The sequence below is a fragment of the Rhipicephalus sanguineus genome, chromosome 6 (genome assembly GCF_013339695.2).
Source record: "Rhipicephalus sanguineus isolate Rsan-2018 chromosome 6, BIME_Rsan_1.4, whole genome shotgun sequence".
NCBI lineage: Eukaryota > Metazoa > Arthropoda > Arachnida > Ixodida > Ixodidae > Rhipicephalus > Rhipicephalus sanguineus.
The window spans coordinates 57,048,268-57,065,188 of NC_051181.1; the positions used below are offsets into that span (position 1 = coordinate 57,048,268).

Sequence of the window (16,921 nt, forward strand, 5' to 3'; positions counted from 1 at the left end):
GGTAGCTTAACCAGGCGGGTAGCGGTCTGGTGCCATTCGATGTCGAGTGCTCCACGTGGGCACATGTGTTTGTGGGTTGTGTGCGACAGCGCCAGGTGCTGCTTGAGCGGTACTCGTTCCATCCTAAAGGTATGCAGTGGCTGGTACTTATAGTAATGAACGTGGCATTGATACAACAGATGCCGCAAAACTGGCGACGCCTGTCGAACATATTTGGTGGATTCAGCGCGATACAACGAGGGCAGAGATGAAGAAGGGACAAAGAACACCAGAACTGTCACCTGCGAGGTAGTCGGCCTCTCGTTGGCAGCAAGGCGTTAATTTGCCAGGGCAGGCCGGGTCTCATGGCGAGCCCTCACATGGTCCACATGCCGGTGCCGCGTGGTTCCATCCTGCATACGTATGATCACCGACGAGGAGCTTGCAGCTGAGACCACATACCCGGAAGTCTAAGATGTGCCAGAACGAAAGTTCGTGGTGAAGACTGGTGCTTCGGCAACAGCCCAGGACGGCACCTTCGGTCAGCGGCGAGCTTCAGCGCTAGCTGCTTGAGGAGCGCTGTGGACTGGAGGTCTGGATGCAAAACGTCCAATGGCGTTTTACCATCCGGCCCAGCAGGAGCTCACAGGGGAACGGCCGGTGATATAATGGGCTGTGTTCCGGTACTGGAATAGCATGCGGGCGACCTGCGCACGGAAGTCCCCAGCCTGACTCTTCTTAAGTTTGTCCTTAATGGTCTCCACTACCCACTCGGCTGCAACGTTAGAAGCAGGGTGGCACGGCGGAACCACCATTCGTCTGATTCTGTTTTTCATCAGCCTGGCGAGATACTCTGTGCTGGCAAAAGCAGGCCCATTGTCGGAGACTATGATATCCGGCAACCCCTGGGCGGCGACGACCTGCCCCAGTGCTGCAATGGTCAAGTCTGCTGACAAAGTGGTGACAGGTAGCGCTTCCACTAACTTTGGAAACGCGTCTACCGCCACCAGGAAGTAGTGGCATTTGAAGGGGCCCCCGAAATCCACATGAAGGCCAGACCAGGACCTCTGTGGGAATGGCCAAGGGGTGATCTCCACCAGACAGGATTCCCGCTGATGTTCCTGGCATACTTGGCAGCTCTGCATCATATGAGCTATGTCGTGGCCCAAGCGAGGCCATGAAAGGCAGGAAGGGGCCACCATCTTCGTCTTTCCCACGCATGGATACCCCGCGTGCAGCAACTGCAGGAGCCTGGAACGGAGACTTGTGGGATCACCAACCTGAAACCCCAAAGTACTTTGTCATAAAAGAGCGCACGCACATGAATACAAAAGAAGGAAGAACTGTCGACACGAGAACTGACGACGTACTCGTGTCCTCAGTTCTTCCTCATTCTTTTGTATTTGTGTGTGTGCGCTGTCTTATGTGAAGTTCGACCAACTCGCCCAAATAGCTACTTTACCCTAAAGTAGGCAGCCCTGCTCCAGGCTCAGCTCAGCCACATTTTGGCTGTAGGACTGCTGCACTTGGCAAACTGCCTTAACCACCTGGACATGAACTGTTTTCCCGACTGGTAGCCTGCGATACCGAAGACCTGGAGAGTACAGCGATGAGTACTGTTAGGATAAACACGCGAGCGCGTGGCCGACGGCACTGTAAGCGCGATGTAGCAGTCATCGCTGGAAACATTGCGCATGCGCACCATGCGTTCTACGAATTATTCTTTCCATCATAGAGCAGGTGCGGCGAAAAATACGGGGACACATACGGTGTCCCTATATATATTGCGCTACTTGCTCTATGGTCAATTCTTACAAACTGGCCCAGATTTCTGTTCTCGTAAGCATTATTTCCGCCGCGCGCACACAAGTGTATTCACAACAAGCGTATCGATGACGAGGTGCGCGCGGTGGAAAGAGTGTATTGCAGAGCACATGTGCAATGTTTCCGACGATGGCTGTTACGCGGCGCTGACAGTGCCGTCGGCTACGCGCTCGCGTGTTCACGCGAACAGTGCTCATCGCTGTATTTCCGAGTAGGCGTGCTCCAGCATGAAAACCTCAGCTGGCTCTGGAACAGCAGCAGGTACCTCCGGCAAGAGCAATCGGCTCAGGGCATCAGCGGGACCCAGGTCCTTTCCCAGACGGTAGAACAACTGGTAGCTGTAGGCCGCAAGATTTAAGGCTCAGCGTGCCACTCGAGATGATGCCTGCATGGGAGCCTCCTTGTCCGGTCCCAGGAGCCTCAGCAGTTATTGGTTGTCCGTGACTTTCGGCCTTCGGCCCCACAGGCACTGGTGAAAACGCGCGATGCCAGGCATAAGGGCCTGTCCTTCCTTGTCCAGCTGGCTGTAGCGTTGCTATGCAGCATGAAGACGGCGCGAAAGAAACGACAGAGGGCGTTCCTGGCCATCTTTGTCTGGGGGCGCTAGGACGGCTCCCTCACCGTGTGGTGATAGATCTACAGTAAGGACCACAAACTTGGCCGGATCAAAGTACACCAGCCATCCGGCCTTGGTGATTAGCCACCTACTGTGCTGGAAGGCCAGACCCTAGCTCTTCCTTCTTCCACGCCCAATGCTGACCATCTCGAAGCAGAATATACAGCGGCTGTACATGCACTGGCAGGTTAGGCAGGAACATTCTGTAGAAGTTGATGAGACCAAGGTAGCTCTGAAGCGGTTTCTTGTTTCGGAGATTTGGCGCCTTCAGAACAACCTCTACCATGCGGAGGCCGGGGTCAGGCCAGCCTGGGAGATGGCGTGTCCTAGGTAATTAACACTGGCTACCAGGAGCACGCACTCTTCCCGCGTGTGTTTAGACCATCATTCTGAAGTCGTGCCAAGACCTTGCCCAGGTTCTGCAAAAGACTCCTTTGTCGACACCGGTAACCAGTGTGTCGTCGAAGTACACCACTAGGTGCCTCATGCCCCTGAAAAGGCTGTTCATCTTCCTCTGAAACATGGCTGGTGTTGGGGCCACGACAATCTGTAAACGTGTGCACTGGAAGAGCCCCATTGTTGTCGATATCGTGGCCTACTTCCGTGAGGCCTCCTGGAGCACAATTTTCTGGTAAGCCTCTCTGAGGTCGAGCTTTGTGAACATTTGTCCACCGGACAATGCTGAGCAGAGATACTGAATACGAGTCAGTGGCTACATTTTGACTGTAGCGACGGGGTTCATAGCAACCTTGAAATCTCCGCAGATCGTGACGCTACCCTCTTGCTTGGGGACTTGAACGATGGGAGCGGCCCACTCAGAAGTCTTGACTGGCACAAGGAGCCCTGTCGCTGTAACCGCTACAGCTCCTGGGTGACCGACCCCGTCCTTCAAGGCGAACGGCAGTGGACGAGGCTTGAAAAAAATGAGGCCGCACTTCCTCAGGTACATATATGCCAGCCGTTGTGCCGGCAAATCTGCCCGCCTCTGGCTGGAACAGGGACTTGAGATCTTTTAGAAGGCTTGCCTAATATGTACTGATCGACTAGTTGGTGTGCCATGATATTTGAGGAACCAGCGCACAAAAGAACAAAATCACGCAAACATAAAATGACATGAGTGGTGCTTTCGTTCTGGTCATTGAATGTGTGTGTTATTCATCCTTTTGTACACTGCTTCGTCAAATAAAAGAAGGCTAGGGATGTCTTTCACGACAATCAGGGCAGCTTCCGGGTATTCTTGTAGCCAAACACCCATTGAATGAATGCAATTTCGGCCGAGAAGCGTCGGTGACAACCACTTGGTCAAATGCAGGGGAAGGGTTACTTTCCTGGTGACAAAAGAGACGCTGGCCTGGGCCTGACCACGGACCTGGAAAAGCGCTCCGGAGTAGCTAGGCAGCATGACGCCAGAAGCCTCGACGGAAACTCCGGGGAAGGTCCGTTTGAACTGTTTACCGGCCATGACTAACACACTGGCCCCCATGTCCAGTTCTATGCAAATGGGGTGCCCGCACACTTCGAACGCTCAGCATGTACGGTGGCACCGACGACGGAACGAGGCCGGTTTGCCATATGTCCAAGATCCGCCGCTGTTAGGCCACGACGTGGAGCCTGGCCGCGGAGGAACAAAGGGCTCCACCGTAATTCATAACCATCATTAGCGAAGTGCGCGGCTATGCAGGTGCACACGTTATCCTAAATACGCGTATGGAGTACTTCGGAACGTACGATTAGGATCACAGTGCACACCTGTCAGTATTGCGAAGAATGAGGGCTTAATGAAACACTAAACTGTATGTTATTTACTTGCTTCAAGGGCCGTAAAAGCTTTTATAGCAGTATTTTAGATGTTTGCTTCTCTACGCTACGCTCCGACTGTGCTGCGTGTTCCCCGCTGTCGCGTAGTTTTTATTTGTTGGCATATACAAAAAGTTGTACTTCATTTCTACCTCTAGACAAAATACTGAATAATGCTGAAGACATTGCCAAAACGTATAACTGCATTTCATAGCAAAGATATAAGCGATTAATGTGACAATTGAACTGAACAAGCTTAAAGCAAAAAATGAATAATAAAACTACAGTATAATAATAAAGTGCTATAGAACTGAAGAAGCCACGTGAAATAGCAAACACTAACCTCCAAACAGAACTCGTACAATAGTTCAAGCGGAAATGGGCAGCTGTTCGCGCCTTAAAACGTGTATAACATGCCAGGAAGGCTTTAGTAATAACCTGTGTAGCAAATATAATAATATTATTGACAGAGTAGGTCTTTAGAACGTCATCTGCGACACCCGACAGTAAACGTTCAGTTACCCAGGAAAAACATGCGTCAAAAAGAAAAATAATGAGTGGCCATGGGTTAGAGCATATACGAGTGCGGCTGAAGTATTTCTGTTAATGTATGTACATACGCTCAAGAAAATGAGCATTCTCTAGGAGGTTTGTCTCGTTGCTCGTAACACTACCCACGTCAAACAGTTGCGACTTATAGCAGTCTGCTCAATTGGCCAGCTTGTGGCCTAGTAGAAGAATAAAACAGAACTTAGGACGGGACGAGAAGAACTCAGTATGTAGGTCGTTGACCGAAGCAAAGTGAAAACCGACTACAGCGCAGCGGCTGAGAAATAATCCACATACATTCATTGTAAAACTGGATACCCCGAAAAGCACGTGGGGGCGATGTGAAACAAGATGGGCGTGGACAGCTCATTAACTGAAATTAATGATAAGCTTGTAGGCAATTTGCACTCATGGCACCTGTGGCAAATGTGCCGAAACTTTAACTTTCTTACACGGGTTAGTGCATTGTCGTAAAGTAGAAGTTCAGATAAAAATTACATTTCATCAGTATTTTATTAAAGACACCAAGGGACTACAACATGAGGAGTGGGTTAATATAGAGCGAATGTGAAGTTACATTTCATGTGCTCAGCGCGAAGCTTCATGGGTAGGGGTATAGGTGATGTCGCGGGAAACGCATTCCAGTCTTTCTGCTGTGGGCAAAATGAATCCGAAAATGTTTCACTATGGGCCCTCTACATGACCTGTGCAGTGCGATATGTCATCTTCAGCAATAATATAATGAAAGTGATGATGCGACGAGTGACAGTACTCGTGAAATAAAACGGAGTTTGAACGCGCTAGCGAGAACACAATGGTGATAAATTACATTAGGCTTTGTACGGATGTCAAATGAATACTGTCACGTGGTCGTGACAATGAAGAAGGTAGCGGTCGGCAGATTCAAGGTGAAACTTTTTATTTGGGTGAACCTGTACCCGGGAAACGAAAAGCCTAACTACAGCAATACACGTTGTACACTGACAGCGGCGAACAGAGCGTCGGCCGTCGATAAACCGAACTGCGGTAAGACGCGTCGGCATTTATACATACGTCACCGAACATTCAAGCCTTATCGCTGGTGGCCGCGTTAGGACCAGAATAAACTAGACTATTCGCGTCCTGCGCGTGCTCTTAACGGATCATGGCGTTGCAAGCGGTCTTTGAGGGCGAAATTCGAATACATCAAAATAACACGCGTGGCAATACGAAGCATGAATGAATCTATCAGCACCGTATTGAATGCATTCAACACTATTTATGGGGCTTTACGTCTGGTAGGTTCCAGGTCAGAGGTACCTACCGTGTCTTTGACCTGAATAATGATTTATAAGCAAATAGCCTCACCTAACACTGAGCGTTCTGAAAACTTGGTTTCAAGAAATGTTAACTTCTGCTAGCTGATAGTGTTATTTTAGTAATATGCATTCTCCGAGACATATTGTTAGAACAGGTTATTCCATTTTACATATAGGTCGTTACTGATTCAACACGTATACATGAGCTGTCTTACAATGACACTTAACGGGATTTACACACACAAAAATTACACCATCTCCCGCTAAAGGGGACCATGAGGCGATGCGAAACCGGAGCACTTGCACGATCGCGTTTCGTTGGCGTTTGTTGGGCATGCTACCGACCTCAGATCGTTATTACCGGTGTTATTAACGTTGTAGAGGAAGGTGAAGCGGTTAATGAAGGTATTTATTGAGCAGCGTCTAGTATTGAGGTGTGGACTTTGCTCTGATGAGGATAGCTTTGTGGTCGCTGAAGTGAACCGTGAGGGGATCTTGGTGCAGTGGGTGGATCTTGAAATTGGTGAAGACGTGATCAATGCATGTGCCGTGAATGGTAGTTCACTGCCCTTCGCTTCGCAGCTTTGTCTTGAGTGGATGCAACTGGGCTGATGCTGGCGCGTGCTTGCGTCAGCCCACTCACTGACGGGACTGTTGCTTCCATCACACTTCATCGGAAGCTTCAATGGAGTCAAGCGGAGTCAACCAAAGCAAGCGCTGCGCTCAACGCGCGCTGCGCTCTAACCGCTTAGAGGAGGAGAGTGGTGCTGAGAGTAGCGCATGCGCCGCGAAAGCAAAAGCGTGAACGCAGGAGAAGCGCAAGCAGGGGGGGGGGATCGGAGATCTCTGTTCGTTCCGCGTTCGTTCTGGCGGTGTTACGTCACAAAAGTGGGCGGTCCGCAGCTCTCTTCCGCCGAGAGGAAGAGGACAGCCAATCGTCAAGCGGTGAGCGGCGAGCTTTCCGGAAGTAGACGCGCATCGTTTGTCCTCGGCAAGGGGACCGTATATTTCAAAACGAAGTGTTTCTCGCCTTCTAATAAATACAGTTGTCATACGAAAAGATATTGTTTTTCTTTTCAAGCTCAAACAGTTTCTGAAACAGCAATAGGTTTGAGCGCTGATATTTATTGGTGTTAGTTTTTCTAATGTGCTCGCTATGTGAAGTCGCGCACGCGAAAGAAAAAGCGAAAAGCAGCGGTTGGCGCAGTTTTTCAAGATGTCGTCCCACCGGAATGTCTGGCTTGGCTCCCGGGTGTCGAATCGTCAAAAGGAGCATTTGATGGCTTTTATAAAAGAGCACCCACAGATACCTACGCCGTCGTGCCCACTGGGGCCATCGTTCACGAATGAGGAACGGTACGACAGGTGGCAGTAGCTGGTAGCGCTTTTGAACTAATAAGTCCCTGCGCGTAAGACCACAGGCAGGCCCGTTCATTTTGTTCGCACTATTCGTTTCGAGAACAGAAAGCGACGCCGCACTCGCTCATGTCTTCAAACGCATCTCGCACCTCCAACCGCAAGACAAGCACACGTCGCGAGCGCCATTTTCTCAAAATCAGCTGTTGCTGCAGCCGCAACCGCCGCATCATGCCGTGCGAAGCCGTTTGTTCGCTCGAGAGAACGCGTGCGAACGGTCTCGCGCTCCGTTCCTTTGTAGCAGACGACATGCTCGTTATGACGCGGTATGACGTCACCAAAAAATAAAAGATCAAGCAAAAAGAAACATGGCTACGCCCCTCAGAGACGTGGTTTTTTTCTGCTTCGGCCAATCGCGTACGCCGCCAGAATGGGTACAGAGCGAACGGCGCAGAACAGAGATCTCCGATCACCCCACTCGTTATGCCGCGATATGACGTCACCAAAAAAGAAAAGACCAAGCAAAAAAAAAACGAAATGGCGACACCCCCCGGCCTTGAGTGGCATCTCCCGAATCAGCCAATCAGCGCGCTTGTTCTTCCTCAGGAGAACGAACAAGCGGAACGAACAGATCTCCGATTGCCCCCGAGGTGCTGGTAGAGAAGTGGAGAGAGTAACGCGCAGCTGTCGGAGAGAGGGAAGGAGGAGAGGCGCGCATGCGTAGTGTGAGTGCGGACTACAACGGCGCGTGCGGATTACCACGCCGCCTTACATACCCCCGACTAAGAGATGCGTCGCATCTAAAAGTGAAGAAAATAATTTCGCATTTAGTAATGATTAGAGACGTCAGCCAGTCATCAAATGATTGTAGAATGCGATCGAAGTATAGTTGTACTATCATGGTGTCATAAGGGTATCAAGCTTCGGTAAATACACAGTTTTCAGCAAACATGCGGATATTCGAAGATGCTGCAATGGCAGGGCGTTAATGTTTTAAAGACAGAAGGACGGCCAATGGGAGAGCCTCTAAATAGACCAGATAAGACTGGAAGTGGGTTAGAGTATTTGTTATTTGTAAACACTAATTGTGAGCGGTTGGCCAAAATTATTTTGTCTAATGTATTACATCTGATTATGTGTTTAAGAAGAGCAATGCAATTTGAATATTGATTGCTTCAGTTTTCAGATGTTTTGAACGTATTTGTGTACAAAGTTGTTTTTGCTGTTTGTGTCGACTAAAAAAGCAAGATGCATTGAGCCTTCGTTGAAATGAACCTCCTGTTTAATAATATTGGCTTCATTTAACGTAATTTTGCAATGAACTGTTGGTTGTGATAATTTACTGAATGCACTACCTCGTGCGAGGCATCGTTTCACGCGCCGCATTTTGTGAGCCGCTTAAAACATTATATTATTTGCTTGAAACGAGCATAATCGAAAACTAAACTGCACTAGATGCCTGACATTCCAGACTGAGGTCAAAGAGACTGGTATGTAGTTTAGTGGTGAACCCCCCCCCCCCCATTTTTTTTTTTTTTACCTCACTTCAACCCAGGAATGACCTTTCCTAACTTCCAGCCATTTGGAATGATACCTGTTGAAAGAGATTGTGAAAATAACAAAACAAAGTGTACAAAATTTGTGTGTCGACATTTTCAACAGTTTTCCGTTAATGCCAACTAAGATCGATTCTGATGGCAGCTCCGTATTTTGGATGAGGGATCAGATACCGTCCACAAAAAACTCTCAGGCGACACTAATGCTTGACTTGTCTTTTTTAGCGAGCCCGGAATGCGTGTATAGGCTACAATTTTTGTTTTTTAGCAGCGGAGCTCTTCTAGCTTGGCGTACAGTGTGTGACCGTGCTGGAAAAATATCGTCATCATGAACGGGCATATGCCACAGAGTTTGGCCAGATCCCTCCATTAACCGCTACGGTGTGTCCTGTAATAACCCTGAGAACAAGTACAGAGACATAGAAAGAGAAAGAAAGAAATAGAGAAACAAGGAGAGGGGGAAAGAAAGATATTGCCACGTGCGTTTTTTATTATTACTTTTGCTGTATTCCGCTGGCGAAACACCGAATTATAACATAGGAAAGTGCGAGGCCTCTCCACCAGGGCCCCTACCGACTTTCAACTCGACAACGTGACGCGATAAAGAAACAAGTCGACGGGATGCTGTGCGACAACATCATCCAGCCGTCCAAGAGTCCGTGGGCGTCACCCGTGGTGTTAGTGAAGAAGAAGGACGGGACACTACGCTTCTGCGTTGATTATCGGCGCCAGAACAAAATCACGAACAAGGTCGTCTACCCCCTCTCAGGGATAGACGACACCCTGGATCGACTTCATAACGTGACGTACTTTTCGTCGATGGATCTCAAGACCGGCTATTGGCAGATCTAAGTAGACGAAAGAGACCAAGAAACGACCGCTTTAATAACACCCGACGGCCTCTTTGAGTTCGAGGTCATGCCTTTCGGTCTTTATTTGGCACCTCCGACGTTCCAGCGCGTCATGGACACCATGCTGGCCGGATTGAAGGGGCAGACATGCCTTGTGTATTTGGTCGACGTCGTCGTGTTTTCCTCGACCTTCGACTACCATTTCCTGCGGCTTGAGGCAGTACTTGAAGCATTCAAGACCTCTGGACTGACCCTGAAGTCAGAAAAGTGCCGGTATGACGAGCTCTTGTTTCTGGGCCATGTGATCAGTAAATCAGGAGTGCGCCCAGACCCGTGGAAAAGAGCTCCCATCGCCAACTTCGCGCCGACCTCCGACAAGAAGGCCGTGTGCCGATTTCTCGGTTTATGCGCCTATTACAGACGCTTCGTCAAAAACTTTTCATGGATCGCCGACCCACTGACGCTTAACGTGGAATTCAGGTGGGAAACGGCGCAAGTGCAAGCCTTTCAAGAACTTAAACGATGCCTGCAGACGCCACCCATACATCCGCATTTCGACGATTGCGCCGATACGGAAATATACACCGACGCAAGCAGCGTAGGACTCGGTGCCGTCCTTGTGCAAAAGACTGAAGGGGCTTGAAATTGTCATCGGTTATGCTAGCCAGTCACTATCCAAGGCAGAAGCCAACTATTCCACAACAGAAAAGGAATGTCTTGCCACCATCTGGGCTACGTCAAAGTTTCGCCCCTACCTCTATGACAGGCCCTTCAAAGTTGTCAGTGACCATCACGTCTTATGTTGGCTAGCTAACTTGAAGGACCCTTCAGGTCGTCTAGCACGATGGAGTCTGACGCTTCAAGAATTCGACATTACCGTCGTGTACAAGTCCGGACGAAAACACTCTAACGCCGACTGCCTGTCTCGTGCCCCCGTCGACGCGCCGCCGCAAGATGACGACGGCGACTGTTTCCTCGGAACTAAAAGTGCCGACGACTTCGCCGAAAGACAACGAGCCGACGAGGAACTTGGGGGCCTTATGGAGCACCTCGAGTGCAAGACCGCCGTTCTTCCGAAGGTATTCAAGCGAGCACTACCGTCGTTTTTCTTACGGAACGGCGTTCTCCTGAAGAAGACCTTCTCGCCACTTCGAACCGACTACCTTCTTGTCGTGCCCTCATCATTGCGTCCAGAAGTCCTCCATGCCCTACACGACGACCCGACGGCTGGACACCTCGGTGTTTCCCGTACGCTCGCCAGAATACAGGGAAAATACTACTGGCCACACCTTTCTGCCGACGTCGCCCACTACGTTAAGACTTGCCGAGATTGCCAGCGACGGACGACACCGCTGACTAGGCCAGCGGGACTGCTGCAGCCAATCGAACCACCTCACCGGCCGTTCCAGCAAATCGGGATGGACCTACTGGGGCCGTTCCCGACGTCGACTTCCGGCAACAAATGGATCGTCGTAGCAACCGACTTCCTCACCCACTACGTCGAGACAAATGCCGTGCCGAAAGGCAGTGCCGCCTAGGTAGCGAAGTTCTTCGTGGAGAACATCGTCTTGCATCATGGCGCCCCATGTGTCCTCATCACAGACAGAGGTACCGCCTTTACTGCGGACCTAACTCAGGCGATCTCCAAATACAGCGAGGCGAGCCACTGCCGCACCACCGCCTACCACCCGCAGACCAATGGCCTCACCGAGAGTCTAAATAAAACCATCGCCGACATGCTGGCCATGTACGTCGACGTTGAGCAGAAGACGTGGGATGCCGTCCTTCCGTACGTGACCTTCGCTTACAACACGGCCGTCCAAGAAACGACACATATGACGCCGTACAAGTTGTCCTACGGAAGGAGCCCGGCGACGAAGCTCGGCGCCATGCTACCCAACGTCACCGACGAAGAAAATCTCGACGCCGCCGCTTACAACGTGCCGAAGAAGCTCGACAGCTCACCCGCCTGCGCATGAAGACCCAGCAGCACACCGACAGCCGTCGCTACAACCTTCGACGTCGCTTCGTGGAATACCAGCCCGGCGACCGTGTTTGGTTTGGGTATGGACGCCAATACGCCGAAGGGGACTTAGAAGCTTCTTGGACGATACTTCGGACCGTACAGGGTACTTCGACGCCTAGGCGCACTCGACTTCGAGGTTGTTCCTGATGGCATTACGAACTCTCAGCGGCGCTGTGCGCGACCTGAAGTCGTCCATGCTGTGCGCCTCAAGCCATATTACGCGCGTTAGTGAATCTGAGGACTGTACTTTTGCTTTATTGTTGTACTTTCTTGCTTGTGCTTATTGTTTATTGTGCCATCTTGCTTGCGCTTACTGTTTATTGTACTTTCTTGCTTTTTTGTTATTTCTTGTTGCATGCCTTGGCCACCCCCCCTCGCTCGGGTTCTGTTTTAAGCATCGGGAAGGTGCTTTTTCAGAGGGGGGCATTGCCACGTGCGTATCTTATTATCACTTTTGCTGTATTCGGTTTTCGCCCACAAAGACTGTCAGCAACGCTCAGCGCAAACCGGACCGCATTGTTCCAGAGGCTTCGCGATTATTGTAGATTGTTTTGTTAAGATTGCGCGCCGCACGCGAATGATCCAGCTTTGTCGAGGAATAACGCCGCCACCAGCGATATCGCTGGCAACTTCGATAGCACCTGTATAAAAGCCGACGCGCTTGACCGCTCGTCAGTTTATCGACCGCCGATGCCCTGTTCGCCGCTGTCATTGTACAGCGTGTATTGCTGCTGCTTGAGTTTTCATTTCCCGGCCACAAGTTCGGCCAAATAAAGGGTTTCATCTTGAACACGACGACTGCTGTCTTCGTCGACGTCACGACCCCGTGACAATATAATGAATGAGACTGAGAAAAATACTTGCCGGAAAAAATGTACACGAAGCGGGATTGGAACACTCGTAACCTCGATCCGAAGGCGAAATTTCTAACCAGTCGGCTGTAAAGCCCGCTAGCTGAGCGTACCATAGCCATGTATGGTATCGTGTAGCAAGAGGGTGGGAAAGGGAAGTGAGCCTGAGGAGTAGACATGTGATGTTGAGGAGGAGCGGTGAGAGTAAAGCGTAGCAAATAAATAATTCAAAAAAAGGAAACGAAAAGAAATGCAGAAAGAACGGGAAACAGAGAGAACATCAACGAAAAAGACAGAAATAAGTAGAGAACCAGCTCCGCCTCGCGGACAGCGATGACACAGCAAACCTCGTGGTGTTCCCTTCGTCAATGCATTTCTATGTCTTGCAAGTATTTCAGTTATGCCGTAGAACTGCCGTTTATTAAACACGATTTGTTACGGTTTGTGGTGGTAGTATAGCCACCGCCTTTTATAACAAAGTATCGCGTGACAGCTGTGTGACTGGGGCACGGGACTAGGGTTACGCGCCCCCCATTTGTTGGGCTAGCTGCCGCCTTCTGCCTTTCACAGCGAAAGCCGTTATTAGATCACAACGGCAGTAGGGTAGTTGTCCGCCGCAGGCGCCGCTTTTCGTAGCCACTATCGCGCAAAATAAGAAAAAGGAATGCAATGCAAAAAATATTCAGGACCGGATGGGACTTGAATCCGGGCCCTCTGCGTGGTAGTCGCGTATTCTACCACAAAGCCACCCTGGTATTTTTCTTCCATGATATTTATTACAAATGTGCGCAGTTAGCATCCACAGCGAACAAAGTACTCAAGGCGGCCTCTACAAGCGTACAACAAGCGTTACACAGAAATAAGTACAAAATAACTCTGTGTCCTAAAATGGTAATGAAGCAGTACATTTCGTGAAGTGTGAACACCAGTGCGGTTGGTACTAATTGTTCACCAGAGTTATTTAGCTGAAGAGCAAATTGAATGAAATGCAACCGCGATGATACCAATTGGTTCCACATGCCCATCTAACAAAAGAGTTTTCCATAAACTGTGCATACCCATTAGCAAGAGCATATTAACCAGCCTAGAATTGGTTTCGGGCGGCACGAGATAACGTGCGCTATAAAAATTTAAATTGAGTTGTTTTTTAAAAGCCCTTTGTAGAACGTCCCAAAAGAGTATGGCATCTTCACAGCTGATGAAACAATGGTGCTTGAAACTTCTTGTCTAAAAGACCCGATACAGGCATCAATTCGGGGAAGGATTCGCGTTAACTAGTGTAATATAGCTTAGCAGAAGAATAAAAAAAAACAATCAGGCGTCACACAATGCGAATTGTGCAACAAGCGGGTGGGTTAAAGCTTTCCAGCTACTACAAAGTGCTCTAATAAAATTAATCATCGTCATCAGCCATATGCAGAGTTAACAAAGTGCGCATAGTGCCTTAAAATGTATAGCGGGTACATCGCTTATTCGCAGAAAGACGAATAACGGCGTAGTGGGCGCTCCCCTAATATACAAAAATTTTGATTTGTGGCGTAGTGGATACCTTGTATCTATACTTGATTAATTTCCCCAAGAAAGTTTCAAAAAGGCATACAAAGGCTACTGTTCCTGCTTTCGCGGCGACTGTGCTGTGCGCTCGGCGCAGGCCTGGCGTTTTTTAGTGGAATTTGTAGGATATTACCTGCGCTAATAAACACGGGCAAAGGCGACGGAGAAAGGACGCCCAAAGACTTACAACTGTTTACTAGCGCAGTTAATAGCCTTTAAAATGAATGTGAACCAACTAGGCCGACTTGGTGCTCTACTTTTTAGTGAAAGTTGTGTGCAGTGGGATTTACCCAATTTCTGTGGTACATACGCGTTTATGATGATATTTTCCTGATAAGCAGCACATATTTATGGCGCACATACCCGTTTGTTGGGCTAACTGTTGCCTTCAGTTTAGAGGACCAGTGGTGAGTCGTGGGATTTACCCAATGCATGTGGTGCATACTCGTTTGTGATGCCCACCAGCGTTACCACGGATCCCGGACCTGAAAGACTCGAGCAAAAAGAGCTTCGCTGTTAAAAATATAGAAAGATGAAGCAAGCATCGCATCGTATAGCAACCAGACACAGCACTACCTAGCCATGCGGCGCACGCGCAGTAGCTAATCCACGCCGACCGATCGAGACATTGCGTGCAACCTCCACTCAATTGTGCATAGCCTGGCAGCGTACTCCCGAGGAGGAAGCCGCGCATCTCGAAGCTGGGCCCTGCTTCGATGCGCCAAGCTTTGCGCAACTTAGGGCAAACTGCCCGCAGTTTTTTTATTTCTTATTTATTTTACGTTTTAATTTCTTCGCTTTGTCATTATTTGCTTTTTTTGTTGTTCTTATTTCCTCCTGTTATTTTTTCTGCGTGTGGCTCACACCCTCGTACCGGCCTCGCTAATGAGATGGAGAATACGAATGTATTTATTTTCACACACGTCAGTCGGAGGTTCACAAGGCAGAAAGCAGATATGTGCAGCTGGAATGTTTCTGAACGCCAGATGACAGTAGCATGTGCACTATCGGAAATACTACGTTTAACTACGTATAAAACAGTCGTCTTTCAGAAAACAAAATTACAATGCAGCAAAGGAAGTGTACACGCATCAAGAACATACGCCTTACAGAAATTCGTTGTTTACTAAAAGGAAACTCAATTATATTTAGCAACTAACAAAGCTACGATGCATATAGAATGAGATAGGCCGCAAATGTCCAACACGTTTAAAAAACAAACGCATTAATCAACACACGTAGCATGACAATGGTGACGTGACTGACGAGTAGGTCATGCTGCTAGTGCCATGATCCATCACTCATTGGCCCATTTGTGCGTGCGAGATGTTTCACCTCATAGTACGAGAGGCTGATATTACTATATTCGAATTAGCGGAAATAGGCTGGTACCGTAAGTGGTCCTGAGTGACTGCACAGAGTGAATCTGCTATTGAAAAGGCAGCCCAAGGATGCTTTGAATAATGTTCTTCGTACTGCAGAGTACCCCAAGTGTTTTTCTTCTTATTATTCTTGATACTTATTCGCCTGTGTTTGAAATTATTTCAAATTAATCCTATGCTCTGACGTCATATTCACCATGAAACTTAACTACCACAACTATTTTAAAGTGGCTCTTTTTTTCGCCAATTTCTTGCTCAAACCGGAACTAGGTGGGGAAGGGCAAGTGCTGCGCAAGAAACAATAGTGCCGCTGGCTGCACGCGCCACAAAAACTGATTTCAGGCCAGGGAGGTGTGATGTCACATGAACTCATAGGTAAGAACGCGTTTAATTCTATGGTGAGTACAGATGACAATGCGTTGTTGAAAGTACCAGCGCACTGTGCGTATGAAAGAACATATCCAGTTTCATTGTAACACTGGTGGCAACAACTCCTTCAGGGCTAATTATCTGCCAAAACTCGCGGTGCCTATTGGTTAACCGATAAGTTTTTTGTCGCTATTCCCCATATATGAAGACAAATGTGTGATTGTATACTTGTGTAGTATGTGTTGTATACTTGTGTCCATATTGGTAATCAGTGACGTAATGTGAAGAGATGTCAACTGTTCCAGAGATGTTTTTCCGCAAGTAAGTGGTCTGATAAGACCAGTGTAATTATTCGTGAAAGAAGACAGCGATTTGTGTGACGTAACGCGAGCAATAGGATGTTCCAGAAAGCTAATAATCTTTTCGCTGGTATATGTCTTGTTACGGTTGGTAGATGAGATTAAGAAGTTTGCAGGTATAACGTGGCAGCAGAAAGCACAGGACCGGGTTGATTGGCGGAACATGGGAGAGGCCTTTGCCCTGCAGTGGGCGTAGACAGGCTATGATGATGATGGTGATGATGATGATGTCTTGTTACGGGGTCGTAATACAATAAGCTTAGTTTTTTTGAGAGTTCAAATTTAATCTGTTGGCCTTAAGACAGATAGGTAGATTTTGTAACTATAGATTAGTTTTTCACATAAGGTCGTCATCTTCACTCCCAGCCAGAAGTACGCTGCTGTCGTCGGCGTAAAAAATAATATAATGCGTTAGGGGTATGTTTACTATGTCATTAATATACATAACGTATAGGAGAGGGCTAAGGATTGACCCTTGCGGCACTCTGCATGTAACTGCACCGAAGTCAGATTTCGCATTGCGTATGTTCGTCTAATGGAAATAGTTTTCTAGG

At 48.6% G+C, this 16,921-nt stretch overlaps 1 protein-coding gene across 1 annotated transcript; it reads right to left on the reverse strand.

Annotated features, from left to right (window-relative positions):
• Positions 1 to 599: 599 nt before the first annotated feature.
• On the reverse strand, positions 600 to 1,181 carry LOC119397277 (uncharacterized protein K02A2.6-like). Its single transcript, XM_037664707.1, has one exon. It carries the CDS (start codon positions 1,179 to 1,181, stop codon positions 600 to 602), a length of 582 nt encoding a protein of 193 aa, XP_037520635.1.
• Positions 1,182 to 16,921: the final 15,740 nt, after the last annotated feature.

Excerpts from the sequence above, each read along its gene's own strand:
- LOC119397277 (XM_037664707.1), bottom strand. The coding sequence starts at position 1,181 with ATGGTGGCCCCTTCCTGCCTTTCATGGCCTCGCTTGGGCCACGACATA.